Source organism: Mastigoproctus giganteus, chromosome 7 (genome assembly GCF_048544385.1).
Source record: "Mastigoproctus giganteus isolate SK-2022 chromosome 7, ASM4854438v1, whole genome shotgun sequence".
Taxonomy (NCBI): Eukaryota; Metazoa; Arthropoda; class Arachnida; order Uropygi; family Thelyphonidae; genus Mastigoproctus; species Mastigoproctus giganteus.
Genome location: NC_143581.1, coordinates 168134485 through 168154334, shown reverse-complemented (window position 1 = coordinate 168154334; position 19850 = coordinate 168134485). Strand labels below are relative to the sequence as shown.

At 38.1% G+C, this 19850-nt stretch overlaps 1 protein-coding gene across 2 annotated transcripts in view; it reads left to right on the top strand.

Moving 5' to 3' along the window:
- Positions 1-19850, top strand: part of LOC150083319 (focadhesin-like) — a 457209-nt gene that overhangs the window by 426169 nt on the left and 11190 nt on the right. For both annotated transcript variants that reach the window (XM_090377973.1, XM_090377972.1), the window contains one exon: positions 18712-18888. In XM_090377973.1, the coding sequence (XP_090234099.1) occupies positions 18712-18888 (177 nt within the window). The remainder of the gene's footprint in view (positions 1-18711; positions 18889-19850) is intronic.

The following is a 19850-nucleotide window of genomic DNA, read 5'->3' as shown; positions in this document are numbered from 1 at the left end:
GATTAATCTGGAGAAAAATAAAATATTTAAACAGTAAATTTCCTTTTTCCACCTCATTGCTGAACTGGAATGGACAGGGGCTCTCGTCTTCTACAGAAAAATCAAATGCACTGGGAATCACATTTTCTCAGTTGTCTTCCTCAAATGCTTATGTTCAACTATTTCAAAAAATTAAAACCATAACAGAGAAGTCCAGACTGAATTTCACTGAGACTTTGCTTTGCCTTATAATCAACCATTTATCATGCTTGAGCTGCAGCAACCAACCTCTTACCAACCTAAGAAACAGTGTTCTGGCCCTGATAGGATATACTATGTAATGCTCAAAAATTTGGATTAAAAATCATTATCTTCACTGCCGATGTTTATCAATTGAATCTTCTCTGAACGTAGCTTCTCAAGTTCCTGTCATCATTCTTATGTACTGGCAATTTCAAAACCGGGTAAAGATCATTCTGTTCCTCAAAACTACAGGCCAGTATCTCTTACCAGCAAACCTGGAGAAAATGATACATTGTCGTCTTACTTGGTACCTTGAGGCCCAAAACTTGATTAACAACAATCAATTTGGATTCTGAAAAAATTGATCATCATTGAATCTCATGATTAAAGCCGGAGCAAACATCAGAAATGCATCCATCAAAAAAGGAACATTTTATCATGGTCTGTCTTTGATATTGAGAAAGCCTTTGACACCACGTGGCATTTTGATATCTTAAAGGATCTACATTCTCTTGTACTGAAAGGCCATATTTTATCCAAAATTTCCTACAGCAAAGATCCTTTCAAGTTCGTTATCAGGGAACTCTCTCTAAAAACTTTGTCCAAGAAGAAGGAATCCCACAAGGATCTATTCTCAGTGCCAATTTGTTCGCAGTTTGAATGAATTATATAATTGAACTCATTCTGAAAATTGTGGATTCATTCCTTTATCCTGACGATCTCACAATTTCCTGTCATTCTAAAAACATGAACTACATTGAGGGACAACTGAAAATATCGATTAATTGCAATCAGACATGGATGACAAAAAACGGTTATAGACTATCCATTCAGAAATCTACTGCCCTTCGCTTCTGTGCAGGACATAAAATGCATCCTGAACCTGAACTCCACTTGGATAACCATCCTCTTCCAATAGCTAATAGTATTCGTCTACTAGGCTTGATTTTTGACAGCAAGTTAAACTACCAAAAGCACATTGAATATCTCTGGACTGCTTGTCAAAAAAAAAAAAAAAAAAAAAAACAAAATTGTACATACTCAAAAGTCTTATCAGCCACAACCTGGGGAGCAGATCCTTACAGCTTGCTTCACTTATATAGACCATAATCAGATCACACCTGGATTATGGTGTGCTTGTCTTCATTCTGCTAGGGAGAGTTCTTTATCTCACCTCAACTCTATTCAGCTTTAGGACAGCTCTAGTTGCTTAAAGAACACCTCCAGTGCAAGGTTTGTATGTTGAAGCCCACGATGCTCCTCTAAATATCAGGAGAAAGATCTTATTACTGAACTATGCAATCAAGATCCAAAGCCAGGCAACCCATCCTAATTGGTCAATACTTTATGATCCACAGTTTGACCTTTTATAGAAACAAACCACAGGCAATTCAGCCTGCTGGTATTAGGTTAAAGGAACTAGCAGAAAATTGCAATATACACTTCTATAAACTCCTCCAAGATCCTATAGACCCTCCATGGCCTGTCATCGTGCTATCTTGTGACAGTTATTTCCTCCAGTGGGAAAACACTCTCTATCAGACATTAACATCCAACAGCTGCATGTTCTCAATGTTATCCTGACTATGCTAAAATATATACTGATGGTTCAAAGTCTGAGAGTGGATTGGGTGCAGCAATAGTACTCCCTGATACTACTATTTCTCTATCTCTTCCCACAGAATGTAATAGTTACACCACTGAATTATATGCCATAATATATTTTCATCTGTCAATCCAAAAGAGCATACTATACACAGACTCACAATGTTCCTTATTAGAGGCATGCAAAACACTTCCTCACCTACTCAGTTGTTAATAAAGCTCATCAGTACAGATGAGCTTTATTAACAAATTGAATTGATTCATCTCAGAGAGCGTCAGCAAAAGGTTTTCTACTGCTGGATCCCAGGCCATACCAGGAAATTAAATCATGGATGATGCCGCCAAACATCCATCCAGCACAGCCCGGGGAATTTCTTAGTACCATTCACAGATTATAAAATGAATATTCAAAGCATATATAAAGGTCGATGGGCACTTCAATGCTGAGTGCAAATTCATAAGTTCATAAGTTATATAGACCATATAACTTATGAAATTATGGACTTCAATCTTCATCAAAAACAAACAGGAAGAAGTAATTCTAGCCAGAATCCAAATCTGCCATACTCATTTAACCCATCTGTTTTTTTTTTGTTAGGAAATGACTCTCCTCAGTGTAATCACTGCCACACACTACTGACAGTTAAACATATATTTCTGGAATGTACTTTGTATAATAATGTCCATCTAGGGTCATTCAGTTCTCTCCCAAACTTAAAGGAGCCTTTGTCACTTAGCCATATCATAGGTGAAAAATCAAATCTCACAGAATTTTTCTCCTTCCTAAAATGAGTAGGATTATGCACCGCTTCTACAGCACAACCTACACAGGCTGTATGAACCACTTTCATAGGTGCAATATAGCCTAACTAGCTATTGCACTGAAAACCCTATCAACGACGGCCCTGGAGAGATTGTGCAAAGCTAAAAGGGTAGAGTTTTTTTCAGTCTGGTCTGTGCTTGTTGACAGGAGAGAATACTTCTACAGGGATTGGGGGTATACTTAAATAGAAAGGGTGCAAGAAGCCTTGCTGATGCTATCGAGGCAGTGTTAGGTGGGTGGGAAAACTGCTAGATTGGGGGGGTTACACAGACTAAAAGGTTAACAGTGGCCGCAGGCAGAGACAAAAGTGATTCTATTGGAGTGAGCAGCAGCATGGAAAGCAAGACAATGAAGATTTCCAAGTTTCTACTCTTAGGGTAACTAAGAGTAGAAACAGATGCATGTATACTAGCATGTACACCAATCCTAGGAGTATGGTTAATAAATTTAATGAGCTTGACATGCTAGTCAAGACATCAAAGGCAGATATTGTTGGGATATCAGAGACATGGTGTCACACAGACATAAGCAGTGCAGAATTGGAATTTGGATAGACAGGACAGGAAGGGAAGAGGGATTATGCTGCTAGTTATTAAACACATAAAATCTAAGGAAGTGCATCCAATTGATGTTGGTGGACAATGCAATGTTGAGTCTGTTTGGTGTGACATAAGCACTGGGAAAGGAAAAATGAGAGTAGGTGTGTATGTGTGTTATAGATCTAATGAGTATAATGAGCAACTGTGCAGAGAAATAGTGGGCCAGTAAATCAGAATGTCTTATAATAATCATCATCATCATCATCATCAGCCATTTTCAATCCACTGCAGGATGAAGGCCTCTCCAGCAACTTTCCAGCTCCTTCTGTTTTGAGCACTGGCCATCCATTTACTACTCAAAAACTCATGAATTTCATCTATCCATCTCCGCCTTTGTCTTCCAGGTTTTCTTCTAGCTCCTCTTGGGTACCATTCTGTTATTTTCTTAGTCCATCTGTCATCATGTCTTCGAGCTATGTGTCCTGCCCAGGACCATTTTAGTTCTTTAGTTTTGATAAGAATGTCCTTTACTTGAGTTTGCTGCCTAATCCATGTGTTTCTCTTCTTATCTAACAGTCTGATTCCCAATATGATTCGTTCCATTCTTCGCTGTGTGGTTCTCAGCTTCTCTTCCATTCTTTTGGTGAGTGCCCAAGTTTCACTTCCATAAGTAATGGTGGGGAGTATACATTGGTCCATTATTTTACGTTTCAGACAAACTGGGATATTGCTCTTCAGTATGTGACTATATTTCCTGAATGCTATCCATCCAAAATTTATTCTTCTCTTGACTTCCAGCCATTTATCATTATTACAGCTAATAACTTGTCCCAGATATGTATATGATTCCACCTTTTCAATTACTGCTCCTTCAATCATTATTTCCCTTTCTGTGGCATACTTGTTCATCATTACTTTTGTTTTAGCCATATTCATCTTTAGTCCAAAATCCTTACTAGCTGTGCATAACTGATTAAGATTTTCCTCTAATTCTTTGGGATCATGGCTTATGACCACAATGTCATCTGCAAATCGCAAATGGTTTAGGTACTCTCCGTTCACATTGACTCCTTTCTGCGACCAGTCTAATCTTCTGAAAGCTTCCTCAAGGGCAGCAGTAAACAGCTTAGGAGATATTGTGTCTCCTTGTCGAACTCCTTTCTCAATTTTAAATTTCCTACTGTCTTTGTCTAGTCTAATAAAGGAGGTAGCACTCTCGTATATTTTCTTCAAAATCATAATATATGGGATATCAGTGCCTTGTCTTTCCAGTGCCCGAAACATTGCCTTATGCTGTATGGAGTCAAATGCCTTTTCATAATCCACAAATGCCAGGCATAATGGTGTTTTATATTCATTTGCTTTCTCCATTAGCTCTGATATTACATGAAGGTGATCCATAGTTGAGAATCCTGTCCTAAAGCCAGCTTGCTCTTTCGGTTGATTCTCATCCAGTATTCTTTCTAATCTGTTAGTAATGACCCTTGTGAACAACTTATAGATGTGGGATAACAAGCTAATTGGTCTATAATTTTCAATTTCTGATTTATCTCCTTTCTTATGCGGCAAAACTATGATTGCATTATTCCACTGCTTAGGCGTCACACCTTTTCTAATGCACTTTGTGAAGAGCCTTGCCAGTTTTTGTGTTATGTCTCTTCCTCCCAATTTTAACAACTCTACAGTAACTTCATCTTCCCCCGGGGCTTTCTGATTCTTCATTTTCTTCAATGCATGTTCTACCTCATCAGGAAGAATATCGGGTATGTCGTATGTGTTGCTACTTTGCAATCCATCTTCCCCACTGCTGGCATCATTCCCCTGCTCCTTGTATAATTCTCTATAGTAGTCTTCTGCTATTTGAATTATGCCTTCTCTGCTGTTTATAAGTACACCATCGCTATTCTTCAGTTTCAGTATCATTTGTCTTTCTGTATTACTGCTCATGGCTGCTGATTTAAATCCTTTGTTTTCCCTTAATGCTTGTTCTACTTTTCTTGTGTTAAATCTTCTTATGTCCTCTCTGAGTCTCTTTCTAATGGCTTTGCATAACTCAGTATACTCAATTTTCTCCCTGTCAGTGTTTTTCTTGCTTTTCATTTGTCGTCTTCGGTTCATCATGACAAGTGTTTCTTGACTAATTTTTTCTTCTTTGGATTTCTTTTTCCCTATAGGTTTCTTGGGCTTTATCACTTTCAAAAAGTTGTAATATTCCTCGTCGATATCTTGGTCCTCAGCAGTCTGCAGAAGCTCATACTTGTTCTTAAGTTCCAGTACATACTGCTTTTTCTCCTCTTCTGTTATCTCAAAGACCTTTGTATTATTTACTCGAGTCAGTTTTTTCCTTTCCTTTCCTACATCTATATCAAGTGTACATCTTACCATTCTGTGATCACTTCCAACATTTACCTTATTCAGGACGGTGACATCATTCACAATATATCTTCTATTAGTGAGGATGAAGTCGATTTCATTAGTAGTTAATCCATTTGGACTCTTCCATGTCCACTTTCTGTTCACCCTTTTCTTGAAAAAAGTGTTCATTACTGACAGTCTTTGAGATTCTGCAAATTCCACAAGTCTTTCACCTCTTTCATTTCTTTCACCAATTCCAAAATTTCCTATAGTTCCCCTTTCTGTGCTGTTTTGTCTTTTTCCAACCTTAGCATTGAAGTCTCCCATAATAATAGTGTAGTGGGTTTTCTGCTCATCTAGAAGACTCTCAATTTCAGTGTACATTTCTTCAACCTCTTCATCATCATGGCTTGATGTTGGTGCATAAATCATTATAATCTTTAGCTTGTATCTCTTAGAAATCTTGAGTATTAGGCTTGACACTCTTGGTGATGTACTTTTGAATTCCAAAATGTTGTTTTTAAAATCTTTATGGACCAGAAACCCAATTCCACCTTCACTCCTTTCACTGTTTCCATTGGTGTACAGCAGATTTCCACTTGATAAACTTATAAGTGATTCATTTCTTCTTCTTGTTTCAGCCAAACCGATGATATTCCAATTCACATCTTCTAATTCCTTTTCCAGCTCTAATATCCTGTCTTCACCGATGAGTGTTCTTACGTTATAACAGGCCAAGTTCAGTTTCCGTGCATGGCATCCTGGTCGTACCCAGAGATTCTTAGCACCCTCTGCTTCCACTCTAATCCTCTCGCTGCCGTAAGAGGGAGAGTGAAAGCTGCTGGGGACTGAGGGCCATTTGTTTCGTCGTGCTTTCATATTGCTGGAGGGGTTGGTCTTTTCCTCTTCATGCTGACCAGGCATCTTGAAGAGAACCACTCTACACGTTCGTTGCCACCTAAGTGACGTAACAGGGCTTACCATCGAGAAGGTGTGCATGAGTGGATTTTAGGGAGGCAGGCCAACCGGACTTCTCCTAAATCTTCTGTAATAGAGAGATATTGGATCCATCAGTGTTTTAGGCTGAGTGTCTGATAACACACAGGATACCTGTTCCCCTCTAAGCCCCTTCTGCTTTCCAGATATTGACTGGAACTTGTGGGTTGGTCACTCGCACACTAGCAGGACTTTTTTGGATTTATTGGATGACTGTTTTCTACAGCAGCATGTTCGAGAGGCAACCAGAGGGAGTAATACTTTTGATCTGATTATCAGCAGTGACTATTCATGTATTAAGGATTTGCAGACAAAGGAACCAGTGGATGACAGTGATCACAATGTATTGATGTGGGAATTACTTAAAGATGTAACTACCATCAAGGCTAAAGAGAAGGACTTTTGCTTTCGTAAAGTTGACTACAGGGGTCTCAGACAGTTTTTAAATGATGTTACCAATGTTGAATTTTAAATGGGAAGCCTTCAGGGACTTAATTTTGGAGGCTACGGCTTTTTATTCCAACTAAGAATTACTGTTCAAGGTTTAGGCCTAAATGGATGTCAGATGAACTAACGAGCCTCGTGGCAGAGAAGAAAAATGTATGGGATGCATATAAAGTATCAGATGACGCAGAAGCCTATGGCAGATATAAACTAGTCTGTAATCAAGTCACAAAGGAGGTTAGGCAGGCGAAGGCAGATTAAAGCCGTGAAATAGGGTTGAATTTGAAAGTGTCTGCAATTCTGCCCAGACACGATAGGAGGGAGTATATGATGAGAGCCTTATCGATCAATTCAGCCCTGGAAAGATTGTGCAAGGCACAAGAGGTAGAATTTTTTTCAGCCTGGACTGTACTTGTTAACAGGAGAGATTGCTTCTACAGGGATGGGATACACTTAAATAGAAAGGGTGCAAGAATATTTGCTGATGCTATCGAGGCAGTGTTAAGTGGGTCGGAAAACTGCTAGCTTGGGGGGAGACAAAGACGAATAGATTAACAGTAGCCACTGGCAGAGGTGAAAGAGATTCTTGCACTGCTTCTATTGGAATGAGCAGAAGCCTGAAAAACCAGATGCAGGATATTTCAGAGACTGCTGGGAGTCATTGCGGTACAAATAAACACACGGGTTGTGTTAGGGTAGCTAAGAATAGAAATAGGTGCATGTATACTTGCGTGTACACCAATGCTAGGAGTTTAGTAAATAAATTTGATGAATGTGAGGTATTGCTCAAAACATCAACGGCAGATATTGTTGGGATATCAGAGATGTGGTGTCACACAGATATAAGGAATGCAGAACTGGAATTTGGGGAGTACAACGTCTACAGAAAGGATAGACTGGATAGGAAGGGAGGAGGGGTTATGCTATTAGTTAAGAAATACATAAAATCCAAGGAAGTGAAGCCAGTGGACATCGCTGGACAGTGCAGTGTCGAGTCAGTTTGGTGTGACATAAGCATTGGGCGATCAAAATTGAGAGGAGTGTGCTATAGGCCTAATGACTCTGATGTATATAATAAGAAACTGTACAGGGAAATAGAGTGGGCCAGTAAATCAGAGAGTCTTATAATGGGAGATTTTAATTTCCCAGATATTGACTGGAATTTGGGGGCTGGTTACTCACACACTAGCAAGGCTTTTGTGGATTTATTGGATGATTGTTTTCTACATCAGTATGTTCGGGAGGCAACTAGAGGGAGGAATACGCTTGATTTGATTATCAGCAGTGATTCTTCATGCATTAAGAATCTGCAGCTAAATGAACCACTAGGTGGCAGTGATCACAGTGTGCTGAAGTGGGATTTACTCAAAGAGGTAACTACCATTAGGGGTAAAGGGAAGGGTTATTGCTTTCGTAAAGGCGACTACGATGGACTGAGACAGTATTTAAATTCTATACAGTGGGACCAACTGAAGATGTTACCAACAGCAAATGCAAAATGGGAAGCATTCAAAGAACTTATCTTGGAAGCTACTAGGCTTTACATACCAACCAAGAAATATTGTTCAAGGTTTAGGCCTAAATGGATGTCAGATGAACTGATGAGTCATATGGCAGAGAAGAAACATGTATGGGATACATACAAATTAACACATGACACAGAAGCCTATGATAGATACAAGGTGATCTGTAACCAAGTTACAAAGGAGGTTAAGCAGGCGAAGGCAGATTACGAGAAATCTTTGGCAAGGGATGCAAAGAAAAACAGCAAAGAGTTCTTTACTTATGTAAACTCTAGAAGGAAGGGGATGAATCAGATTGGACCACTTGATATCGATGGGTCAACTGTTGATGATCCTGCTCAGGTTGCTAACAAACTAAATGAATATTTTGCATCGACATTCACACATGGGGAGTTATTTAGCGAGGGGAATGCCAGAGGTGTATTCAACTCTAGCAGTAAGCTAGAGAATCTTGTAATAACTGAGAGTAAAGTGGAGGAGAAATTGTTGAAGATAAACACAAGAAAGGCACCTGGGGTGGATGGGATCTATCCAGTTATATTAAAGGAGGCAGCAGAGGAAGTAAGCAAACCCTTAGCCATAATTATGAGAGCTTCCTTGGACTCAGGGGAGGTACCCACAGACTGGAGATGTGCAAATGTGACCCCAATTCACAAAGGAGGATCAAAAGCTGACACAAGTAATTATAGACCTGTGAGCTTAACTTCTGTTCCAGGAAAATTAATGGAGGCACTGGTTAAAGAAGCACTGCAGGATCATTTAGACAAGACTTCAGTTATAGCTCAGACACAGCATGGTTTTGTTAAGGGAAAATCTTGCCTGAGCAATTTGATTGGATACTATGATGCAGGGAACAACTTTGATATTATATACTTGGATCTTAGAAAGGCTTTTGATACTGTTGCACATGGAAGACTGCTGCACAAATTGGAGCAGTGTGACATTGGAGGCAAATTGCTACTGTGGATAAAGGGGTGGCTGAGGGGGAGAAGACAGAGAGTGGTAATCAATGGACACTGCTCGTCATGGACTAATGTTATTAGTGGAGTCCCTCAGGGCTCAGTGTTGGGTCCATTATTGTTTTCTGTATTCATAAATGATATTGATGATGGTATATCAAGCTTAATGTCGAAGTTTGCAGACGATACAAAGGTTGGCAGGGTTGTCAAGGACACTACTGACACTATGCTGCTGCATCAGGATCTGGAAAGGTTGAGCAGATGGGCTGAGAGGTGGCAAATGAAGTTTAACATTGACAAATGTAAAGTACTACACATCTGAAACAGCAACCCCGGAGCAACGTATGAACTCTGTGGTACTACATTGACAGTGGTAGAGAATGAAAGGGACCTGAGGGTGGTTGTGCAGGCAGATATGAAGTTTTCTGAGCAGTGCAGATGGGCTGCAAGAGTAGCTCATGGTGTATTGTCAATGATATATAGGAATTTTTCTAGCAGGGATAAGGAGGTGATTATTCCCTTGTATAAGGCAATGGTCAGGCTGCACCTAGAGTACTGTATACAGATCTGGAGGCCTCATTTCAAGAAGGATGTAGAGCTGCTGGAACGAGTACAGAGAAGGGCAACAAGATTAGTGAATGGAACAAAGGGGTGCTCTTACGAAGAAAGGCTTAAGTTTTGCAAATTACAGTGTCTGGAGACTAGGCACCAGCGAGGTGATCTGATAGAGGTATATAAAGCCTTGAATGGTTTGAGCATGCTCAATGCTGATGGGATTCTTACTCTCGCTCAGAATAATCACCTGAGAGGGCATAAATTCAAATTGAGGAAAGACAGATGTAGGATAGACGTGCGGAAATTTGCCTTTAGCCAGCGGGTGGTTGGTTGGTGGAACAGACTTCCATCCCTTGTCGTGGAAGTTGATAGCCTAAATAAGTTTAAGGCTCAGCTGGACAGGTATTTTGAACGAACAGAGGGGTGAAGTGGAAGTGGTTTCTTTTCTTTTTTTTTTTTTTTTGGCTGATGCTGCATGAGCTTGCTTTCTTGCATCAAATGCCTCTACTAATGCTAATAATGCTAATGCTAATTACAAGAAATCCTTGGCAAAGGATGCAAAGAAAAACAGCAAAGAGTTCTTTACTTATGTAAACTCTAGAAGGAAAGGGATGAATCAAATTGGACCACTTAACATAGATGGTTTGACTATTGATGGTCATGCTAAGATAGCTGATAAACTGAATGAGTATTTTGCATCTACATTCACACATGAGGAGTTATTCAATGAGGGGAGTGCCAGATGGTCATCAAACTCTAACAGGGAGCTAAGTGATTTTGTAATAACTGAGAGCAAAGTGGAGGAGAAATCGTTGAAGTTAAACATAAAAAAGGCACCTGGAGTGGACAGGATCTATCCAATTATATTAAAGAGGCAGCAAAGGAAGTAAGCAAATCCTTAGCCATAATTATGAGAGCTTCCTTGGACTCAGGGGAGGTCCCAATGGTCTGTAGGTGTACAAATGTATTACCATTTCACAAAGGGGGTTCAAAAGGTGACACAACTAACTATGGACCTGGTAGCTTAACTTGTATTCTGGGGAAAATAATTGAATCACTGCATGGGTTTGTTAAAGGGAGGTCTTGTCTGACCAATTTGATTGGATACTATGATGTGGTCACAAAGGAACTGAGTGCCAAAAATAATTTTTATATCATATACTTGGATTTCAGGAAAGCTTTTGATACTGTTGCAGATGGAAGACTGCTGTACAAATTGGAGAGGTATGGCATTAAGGGTAAGTTGCTACAGCGAATAAAGGATGGTTGAGTGGGAGATGACAGTGGTAATCAATGGACACTGCTCTTCATGGATAAATGTTATTAGTGGAGTTCCCCAGGGTTCAGTTTTGGGCCCATTGTTGTTTTCTGTATTTATCAGTGATATTGATGAAGGTATATCAGGTTTAATATCCAAGTTTGCAGATGATACAAAGGTTGGCAGGGTTGTTAACAATGGTAAAGACAGTATGCTATGCCAACTGGATCTAGATAAGTTGGACAAATGGGCTGAGAAGTGGCAACTGAAGTTTAACTTTGACAAGTGCAAAGTACTGCATATTCGGTTATTGTAAAGTAGCAATAACCGAACAGAAATGTACCAACTGTGTAGTACTACACTCAAGAAAGTGGAAAGTGAAAAAGACCTGGTGGTAATTGTGCATTCAAATATGAAGTTCACTGAACAGTTCAGACAGGCTGCCAGGTCAGGTCCTGGAGTCTTCTCGATGATACATAGGAATTTTGCTAGCAGGGACAGGGAGGTGATTATCCCTTTATACAAGGCAATGGTTAGGCCACACTTAGAATATACTGTGTAAAGGTCTGGGGCCTCGTTTTAGGAAGGATGTAGAGTTGCTATAACGAGTACAAAGAAGGGCAACAATTGGTGAGAGGAACAGAGGGGTGCTCTTACCAAGAAAGGCTTAAGTTCTGCAAATTACAGCGCCTGGAGAGTAGGCACCTGTGAAGTGATCTGATTGAGGTGTATAAGGCCTTGAATGGGTTGAGCAAGCTGAATGCTGATGGGATTCTTCCTCTTGCCCAGATTAAGAACCTGAGGGGGCACAGTTTCAAGTTGAGGAAAGACAATTGTAGAATAGATGTGCGGAAATTTGCCTTTAGCCAGTGGGCAGTTGATTGGTGGAACAGACTTCCATCCTTTGTTGTGAAAGTTGATAGCCTAAATAAATTTAAGGCTGACCTGGACAGGCATTTGGAATGAATGGAGGTGTGAAATGTAAGGGGGATTTGTTTTGGCTAATGCATATGATGCAAGAAAGCTTGTTTTCTTGCATCATATATCTCTGCTAATGCTAACAACAACCAATTGCAATAGTTAACATTGTTATCTTGAAAAGTCTTAGCACATTTATTGGAAAACTAATATTTTAAATAAAAGATAAGATTTTAAGGCTTTAGTTAATCTTGCAGTAGAACCATCAGGTTTTAACAGAGATGGGCAGAGGTTGCGACCAGTAGCTTTTGCAAGATACCAGGGTGCTTGCCAACTGTTTGGACAAGAAGCAAGTTTTCTACTCTTAACCTTGTAAAAATCTAGTTTGGACTGATTAGTAACTGCTTTACAAGTATTGTGAGCCTTGATGTAGGCAGAAAATGTACCTGGAGATTTGTATGCATGCCAATTGTGATATTTTTATCTTTAACAGCATCTCAACCAGCTGGGTGTCTGTGTGACTGGAAAACAGAAGCCAACTGGAGTTGTGAACATCAAAATCACAAAGGAAAATTATCCCACTGTGAGGAAAGTTGGACTGGAGAAAGTCAAGTTTCAAGGAGAGGAAGTCAAAATGTTCCTAATAATTAATGGAATTGGGAGATAACTTGAGGCAGCAGTGAATTTGACAGAATGGGGTAGAGAGATTTTAAGTCAGTGAAGATTGAAAAGAGATTTCAGATTAATATGTCTCTGAGAGGAAATAGCAGAATGAACATATAGAGAAGTACTGCCTTTGAAGCAAAAGGAATTGTACAATGAATAATTAGGACAATGGAGATGAGCAGTGGTTGATGCAACTGATAATTGGGATTCTGTCAGAAAAAGTAAGTGGAAATTGACATCACTGAGATTGGAACTGAGGCCATATATATTTTGGAAATGAATGAGGAAGTGTTTGGGAGGTTTAAATCTTTTTGCAGGTAAGTTTGTTCTATGAGTTGACTATTTTTGGTGTATCCAGTAGTAAGTAAAAGGTGGGCATGGGAATATGTGTGAAGTAATGAAATTTTTGGATATGTTGTACACATAGCAAGAATATACCCAGCTCCTTTACATAACTTGGATTCGACAATGCCCCTCCCCCTGCATACACACTACTTGGACTCTGTGTGATGATTATTTTTGTGTAGCATACTTAAATGACTGATGTGGTGTTCATTAACGTACATTATCTTGTTCAGTGGCTCTTTGAAGCAATTTTTCAGTTCTGCGACAACCTGCAGTTTTTCCTATGGAATTTAAATCTCACCTGCTTCTTGACAATGATAAGTATCAGATAAGTGATTTCATCTCACGCTTTTGTTTTGAAAGTGACTACAGTTTTGTAGTCACTTTCTAATGGAACTGAAAAAAGGGGAGTGTGCACCTTGTTGTTCAATCCAAATTTCCTTCAAAACATGTTGTTTTTAGTTTCAAGCATAGTTGGAAACAGGTGGAGCTATATCTGGAAAGTAGGGCGGATTAGGCAACATAGCCTGCCTGATGAATTGCGCCCATGACAACAGCCAATGTAATAAACAGGTGCATTGTTGGTAAAATAAAACTTTTAGTCAGCTTTCTTTGCCTCTGTGACTTCTGTTGCTTCTCATAATTTAGTTACTAAGTTAGTATTGTCAATTTATGGTTTGTCCCTTCAAAGATAAACTATCATTATTATCCCTTTTTAATCCAGGAAGATAGATGCTGTGACTTAGCCTTCTTTGGTAGTGCTTAAACAGCATGTGCTTCCATTGTTTTTATTGCTGTTTTGACTCTGGTTGGTAACGATGAAGCTATGTTACATTTGTAGTTATATATCTGTCCAGAAAGTCTTCAGAATATTCTTGATAACAAGCAGAAAGTTGCTTTGAAGTTTTGAATCAAATATATTTATGATCGAGTGTTAAAAGGCAAGGGAACCATCATGCAGAAACTTTTGCCATACCTAATTCATAAGACAATGTTTTGCATCCCTTTAGCTGAAATTCCTTTAGTCTCTATTTTGTTAACAGTTACTCACCAATCATCAATCACCATGTTATGAACTTTAGTGGAGTGATTGCTGCGGTTGGACATTCACTGTGCTTTTCAGCCATCCAGTTTTTGACAGTTGCATATGATGGGGCAGATTCTCCTAATATATTTATCTTCTTAGATATCTTTGCTCTATAACCCCTTTTTGTAAAATTACTTAATGCTGCTCAATATTTAATTTTTTCCATTCATGCATTCTCAAACTTCAGTGACCTAAAAAAACCATTGTAAGTTATAGTTCATAGCTTTGCATATGTTCAAAAATATATCTCCATTCTATGAGAAGATAGAAACTTAAAGCTAGAAACTTGGACAGCCCTCATAAGTTTGATCAGAGAAGATTACAGGCTTCCATTGTTCAGTTTCCAATTAGCATATTCTTTAGCCAGGTTAGGCATTTTTTACTGCATAGATTTAATCACTACGGGCTTTTTACAAAGTCAAACTCTCAGACCATGCATGATGAATCTTTGTCAGGCAGTCCTTTCAGTTGCCTTTGGGCCATTGTGTTCCTCTCATAAGGCTATATAGCTTTTAGAAGTGTGGAGCCTGCATGAAAATCATTGAGGCATAGACCATTTAAGTCTGTCCTATACTGGAGTATTAATCCAGTTTAACCCTGTTACAGATTTTATTTTCACATTTCTGGTCTAGTTTCTTTTTTAACAAAAATTATGACACAGAATTTTTGACTGATTACAAACTAACATTTATGGAAATATAAAAGCCCTCCCTGTCAAGAACAATTATTACACATCTCTTCCTTGGAATTAGCTGTTTATTTTTCGTACCACTGCTGAATAGAGACTAATGGCATATGCTAGTATATAGAGACCTTTATACATAGCATAATAGGCGCCTCCGTAGCCAGGTGGGAAGGAGCAGCAGTGCATAGCACACGCTTCTTGATTAGACCCGGGTTCGAGCCTGTCACCACCAAATATGTAAGATGCGGAAAGGTCAGGGAATGACCACCACATTTCCCGGAGCAATATGGCCTTAGTTGCTAATGCTCCTAAAAACCAAACGAAACAAACAAACAAACAAACATAACATAATGCAGAAACATTTATCTGTTAGACATTGTGCAAATGAGAAGCATTCAGTGTGATGCAATGGCATATTAATTTACAGACTGATGAAGTAATGTTATTTAATTGCACATGTATAGGAAAATACTCCTGAAAAAAAATAAACTTTAGGGTGAGTATACGACCGTTGGCTTCTATTGTAGATACAAGTTAGTAACATTGAGTTCCTAACTAATGTATGTTAGCTCTTAACATGCAGAAGTATTTTTATTTCACATAATGTCATCTTTCTTTTGAAACAGTTATCATCATGGAGTGTGTATATTTGTGTGTGTGTGTGTGTGTATATATATGTATTAAGAAAATAAAATAAATAAGAAAATAAATATAAAGCTATCATTAGAAGCAGCAAAATTACATATCCTCCACATGATGCCCATTACATAGCCGATAATAAATATAAAATTAAAATCAAATTAAAGCATATGCCAGTAGTATGGCAAAACTGTAGAGCGAAAATTTAACAAAAAAATTAAATCAACAGGGAGGGGGAAAGTAAAGGTAACAAGACAGAAACTGTAGCCAAAAGCCTCCAAATAATTTAGAAATTCAATTAAATCCAATTAATAGTAAATCCGTTTTAAATTTAAAATATGAGGCCAATTATATAAAAATTTAGTGTTCCCCCCCAGTAAGGTACCAGTTCCGAGAGACTTGAAATATCACCCGAAAGGGACTAAACGAACTACTAAAATAAAACAATGTAACAAAATAATAGACTGACTATTATGCCCCATATCGACGGAGGACCACAAGGCTAATAATGGTCATGGAATCGCTGCATTTCAATCACTAGATAAATCGTTGCAGAGGTGAACCGATCGAAGGACCAAACTACCCCTTCATCCCTCAATGGAACCACAAATGCAGAGGATTTGCATAATGGTGGTCCTTATGCAGCAAGAAATAAACTAGAACAGCAGCACTCTAAAGCAGAGCCACACCACTGACATAATGTAAACTTAACCAGCTTATATAGACAGAAAAATGAAAATAAAAAATATAAAAATATATAGATGGCAGTATAGGCACAGCTTTAGCACGTCAAACCCACTACCACCACCTGATTTACACACTGACATATGTTTTAATTTGATTTAAATTTTATATTTATTATCGGTTATATACATGTATATATATATACAGTGGCAGACAAAAAAACTGCATCACTTATGACTTATGAATTTTGCAAATAATGTATTTTACACTGCATTGTGGAGTGCAGAAATGTTCGAAATGTATTTGTTAGATGGGATATATATCTCTGTGAATGAAATCCAATAAAAAGACTCCACCTGATAAAACCTAATTGCCATAAATATCTTCCCAAAGGGTAAAATGCATAATTAATGGAAATATGAGAAATCATGTAAATGGCAATCATGACAATAAAACATACATTTTATTGCATTTACATTTATAAACTGAAATGACAAGTTAACATAATAGTATTATGTAATGTAAATCAGCAAAATAAGTCCTCGGTATTTTGTTGTTCCTCCTCGATCTGCAATTACAGCCTTGCAACAATCTGGCATAGAGTTAATCAACTTCTGGATATATGGTTGCCCAATTTTGTAGTACCACACCCTTACAGTGCTCTTCTGCAGCTGAATCTTACTTATTGGATTGGCTTCTTCTGGACAATTTTAGACGACATTATGTACCAGCAATCAATTTTCAGTAGAGTTCAAATGTGGACTGTTGCCGGGCCAGTCTAACACTGTAATGTCGGCATTTCTGAGGTGACTGCAACTTAAGGGACTAAAATGAGGGAAAACATTGGTGTAAGTATGTTTTAAACCTTGTGAGACAAGAAGACAAACTCATCATTAAATCTAAATAGCATAAAATTTACCAATTTTTCTGTGTGGCAAGGTGCTGAGTCCTGTTGAAAAATGCAGTTTTGGACGTCTGTGTGGTCATCCCTAATAATGGGTTTCAGGCACTCCTCCAAGATAGCAGTGTAGGTTTCTGTATTCACCGTTCCGCTAATAAACTTAATTTGCCCCACTCCTTTGCTTGTTATACATCCCCAGACCATCTGACCAGTAGGGAACTTTACAGTCGATGTTATGCTGCCAGGATGGTAAGCCTCCGATTTTCGTCTTCTGACATATTACTTCCCATCCGAGCCATGCAGGTTGAATTTCTATTTATCAGAAAAGATGACAATGTCCCATTTCTCTTTTGTCCATGAAACATGCATTTTAGCCCAAGAAAGTCGCTTCTTCCTCATTTGTTGGGTCAACAAGGGCTTCTTCTTGGGCCGATAGGCATGCAGACCATATTCTGAAAGCCTTCTTTGGATAGTTCGTGCAGTTTTAGATCAGGAGCACTAGCATAGTGATTGCGAAGGTATAGCCATTTCAAATATTGATCTTGGGACGGCGTAGTCACTCTCTTACAGCCTGATATGGGTATTCTCTTCATATCACCGGTTTCACGCTTTAATTTCAACACCCTGCAGGATACTGTTGACTGGTGGCAGCCTATTTTATCAGCTATAGCACACATTGAATGCCCTTCCTGGGACAGAGCAACTACTATACTTTTTTTGTTGGTGTCAGCTGAATGTATGGAGCCATACTTATACCTCTGCAAAACAGGATACTAATGAACATGTATGCCCTTCCAATGCCATATTTATTGAAAGCTGATGCAGCACCTTGAAATTGCTGTCTGATGCAATAGAAGCTTTATCTGATGTAATACCTTTGCTTTGCAACAAACAAAATGACTGTATTCAAACAATGTCTTACGTTTCACTACAAATGTTATTTTTTTTAAGGTGATGCAGTTTTTTTGTCCACCACTGTATATATAATAGGTAATATAGAAGCTGTATGGGTAAAAAAAAAAATATATATATATATATGTATATTTTTTTTTTTTTTTATAATTGCATTTTATAATTAATATCTATTTTTTTTTGAATCAGAGAGAATTCTTCAACCGTACAGTAGAGTTACATTGTTTTATAGCTTTCTTTCTTAATGGACTAATCTTAATAAGGATTGACAAAAGCCTTCTCGCATTCTGTGTTGGGGGGATGTTGATAAATCTTTTGCATACTCCTAGCAAATAAACTTTATGCATGGTAAATCATGGTGCTATTACATTGCAGTTCATTAACTCTACTTTGACAGTTCACATAGTTCTGTTGGTTTAGTTATACAGAATTTTTATAGAAAATCACTGAACTCTAGTTTCTTCAAAAATCATTTATAACTGTACTAAATTATTTAATACGTGTTAATGCATTCCAATTATTATAATATAACAGGTATTAAGAAATATTGTTTCATTTTTTAGCAACACTGAATTTTGGCATTTCTTTTTAATAGGTATTGACCTACTTTCTTGGTATCTGGGCTGCAGTTGTAATTGGTGCTACAGGACTTGAAGTAAATTATGCCATGTGGCCAAGAGAGGAAATATCAGAACTATTTTTATTGAGCAAGTTACCATATGCTCTACCCAAACTTTTTAAAAAAGAAGAATGGAAAGTAATGGCTGGAAAGGTGATTCACCACTGTATTAATTAAGGTTTTATATATATATATATATATATATATATATATATATATATTTTTTTTTTTTTTTTTTACAATAATAGTGTAGTATTATTGTACTTAAGTATTACATAGTGGCATCGTCGGAGTAGTGCATGCAGTATTGAAGTACGTCTTGCCAATTTTTCTGTCATGTCTCTTCCTCCCAGTTTTAACAACTCTACAGTAACTTCATCTTCCCTGGGGACTTTCTGATTCTTCATTTTCTCCAAAGCATTTTCTACCCCATCAGGAAGAATATCAAGTATGTCATATGTGTTACTAATTTGCGATCCATCTTCCTCACTGCTGGCATCATTCCCTCACTCCTTGTATTATTCTCTATAGTAGTCTTCTGCTATTTGAATTATGCCTTCTCTGCTATTTATAAATACACCATCCCCATTCTTCAGTTTCAGTATCATTTGTCTTTCTGTATTACTGCTCATGGCTGCTGATTTAAGTCCTTTGTTTTCACTTAATGCTTGTTCTACTTTTCTTGTGTTAAATCTTCTTATGCCCTCTCTGAGTCTCTTTCTAATGACTTTGCATAACTCAGTATACTCAATTTTCTCCTTGTCAGTGTTTATCTTGCTCTTCAATTGTCACCTTTGGTCCATCATGACAAATGTTTCTTCTTTGGATTTCTTTTTTTTTTCCTATTTCCCGGGAAGGGGGGGAAGGAGAGGTGTTTGTTTGTTTTTTTTTCCCTATTTCCTGGGGAGGGGGAAGGAGAGGGTTTTTTTTTTTTCTCTCTCTCTCTCTCTCTTCTCCCCTCCCCATATTTTCACTCTGGTGTATATAAATATAATCTATCAGCCTCTAATCAGAAGAGCTTAAAATTTCATCATTATGGCAATGTATTTTTTTTTTTTTTATGAAACTCTAAACACGAAAGGTATCAAAACCTATAGTACTTAGTACCGTGCATG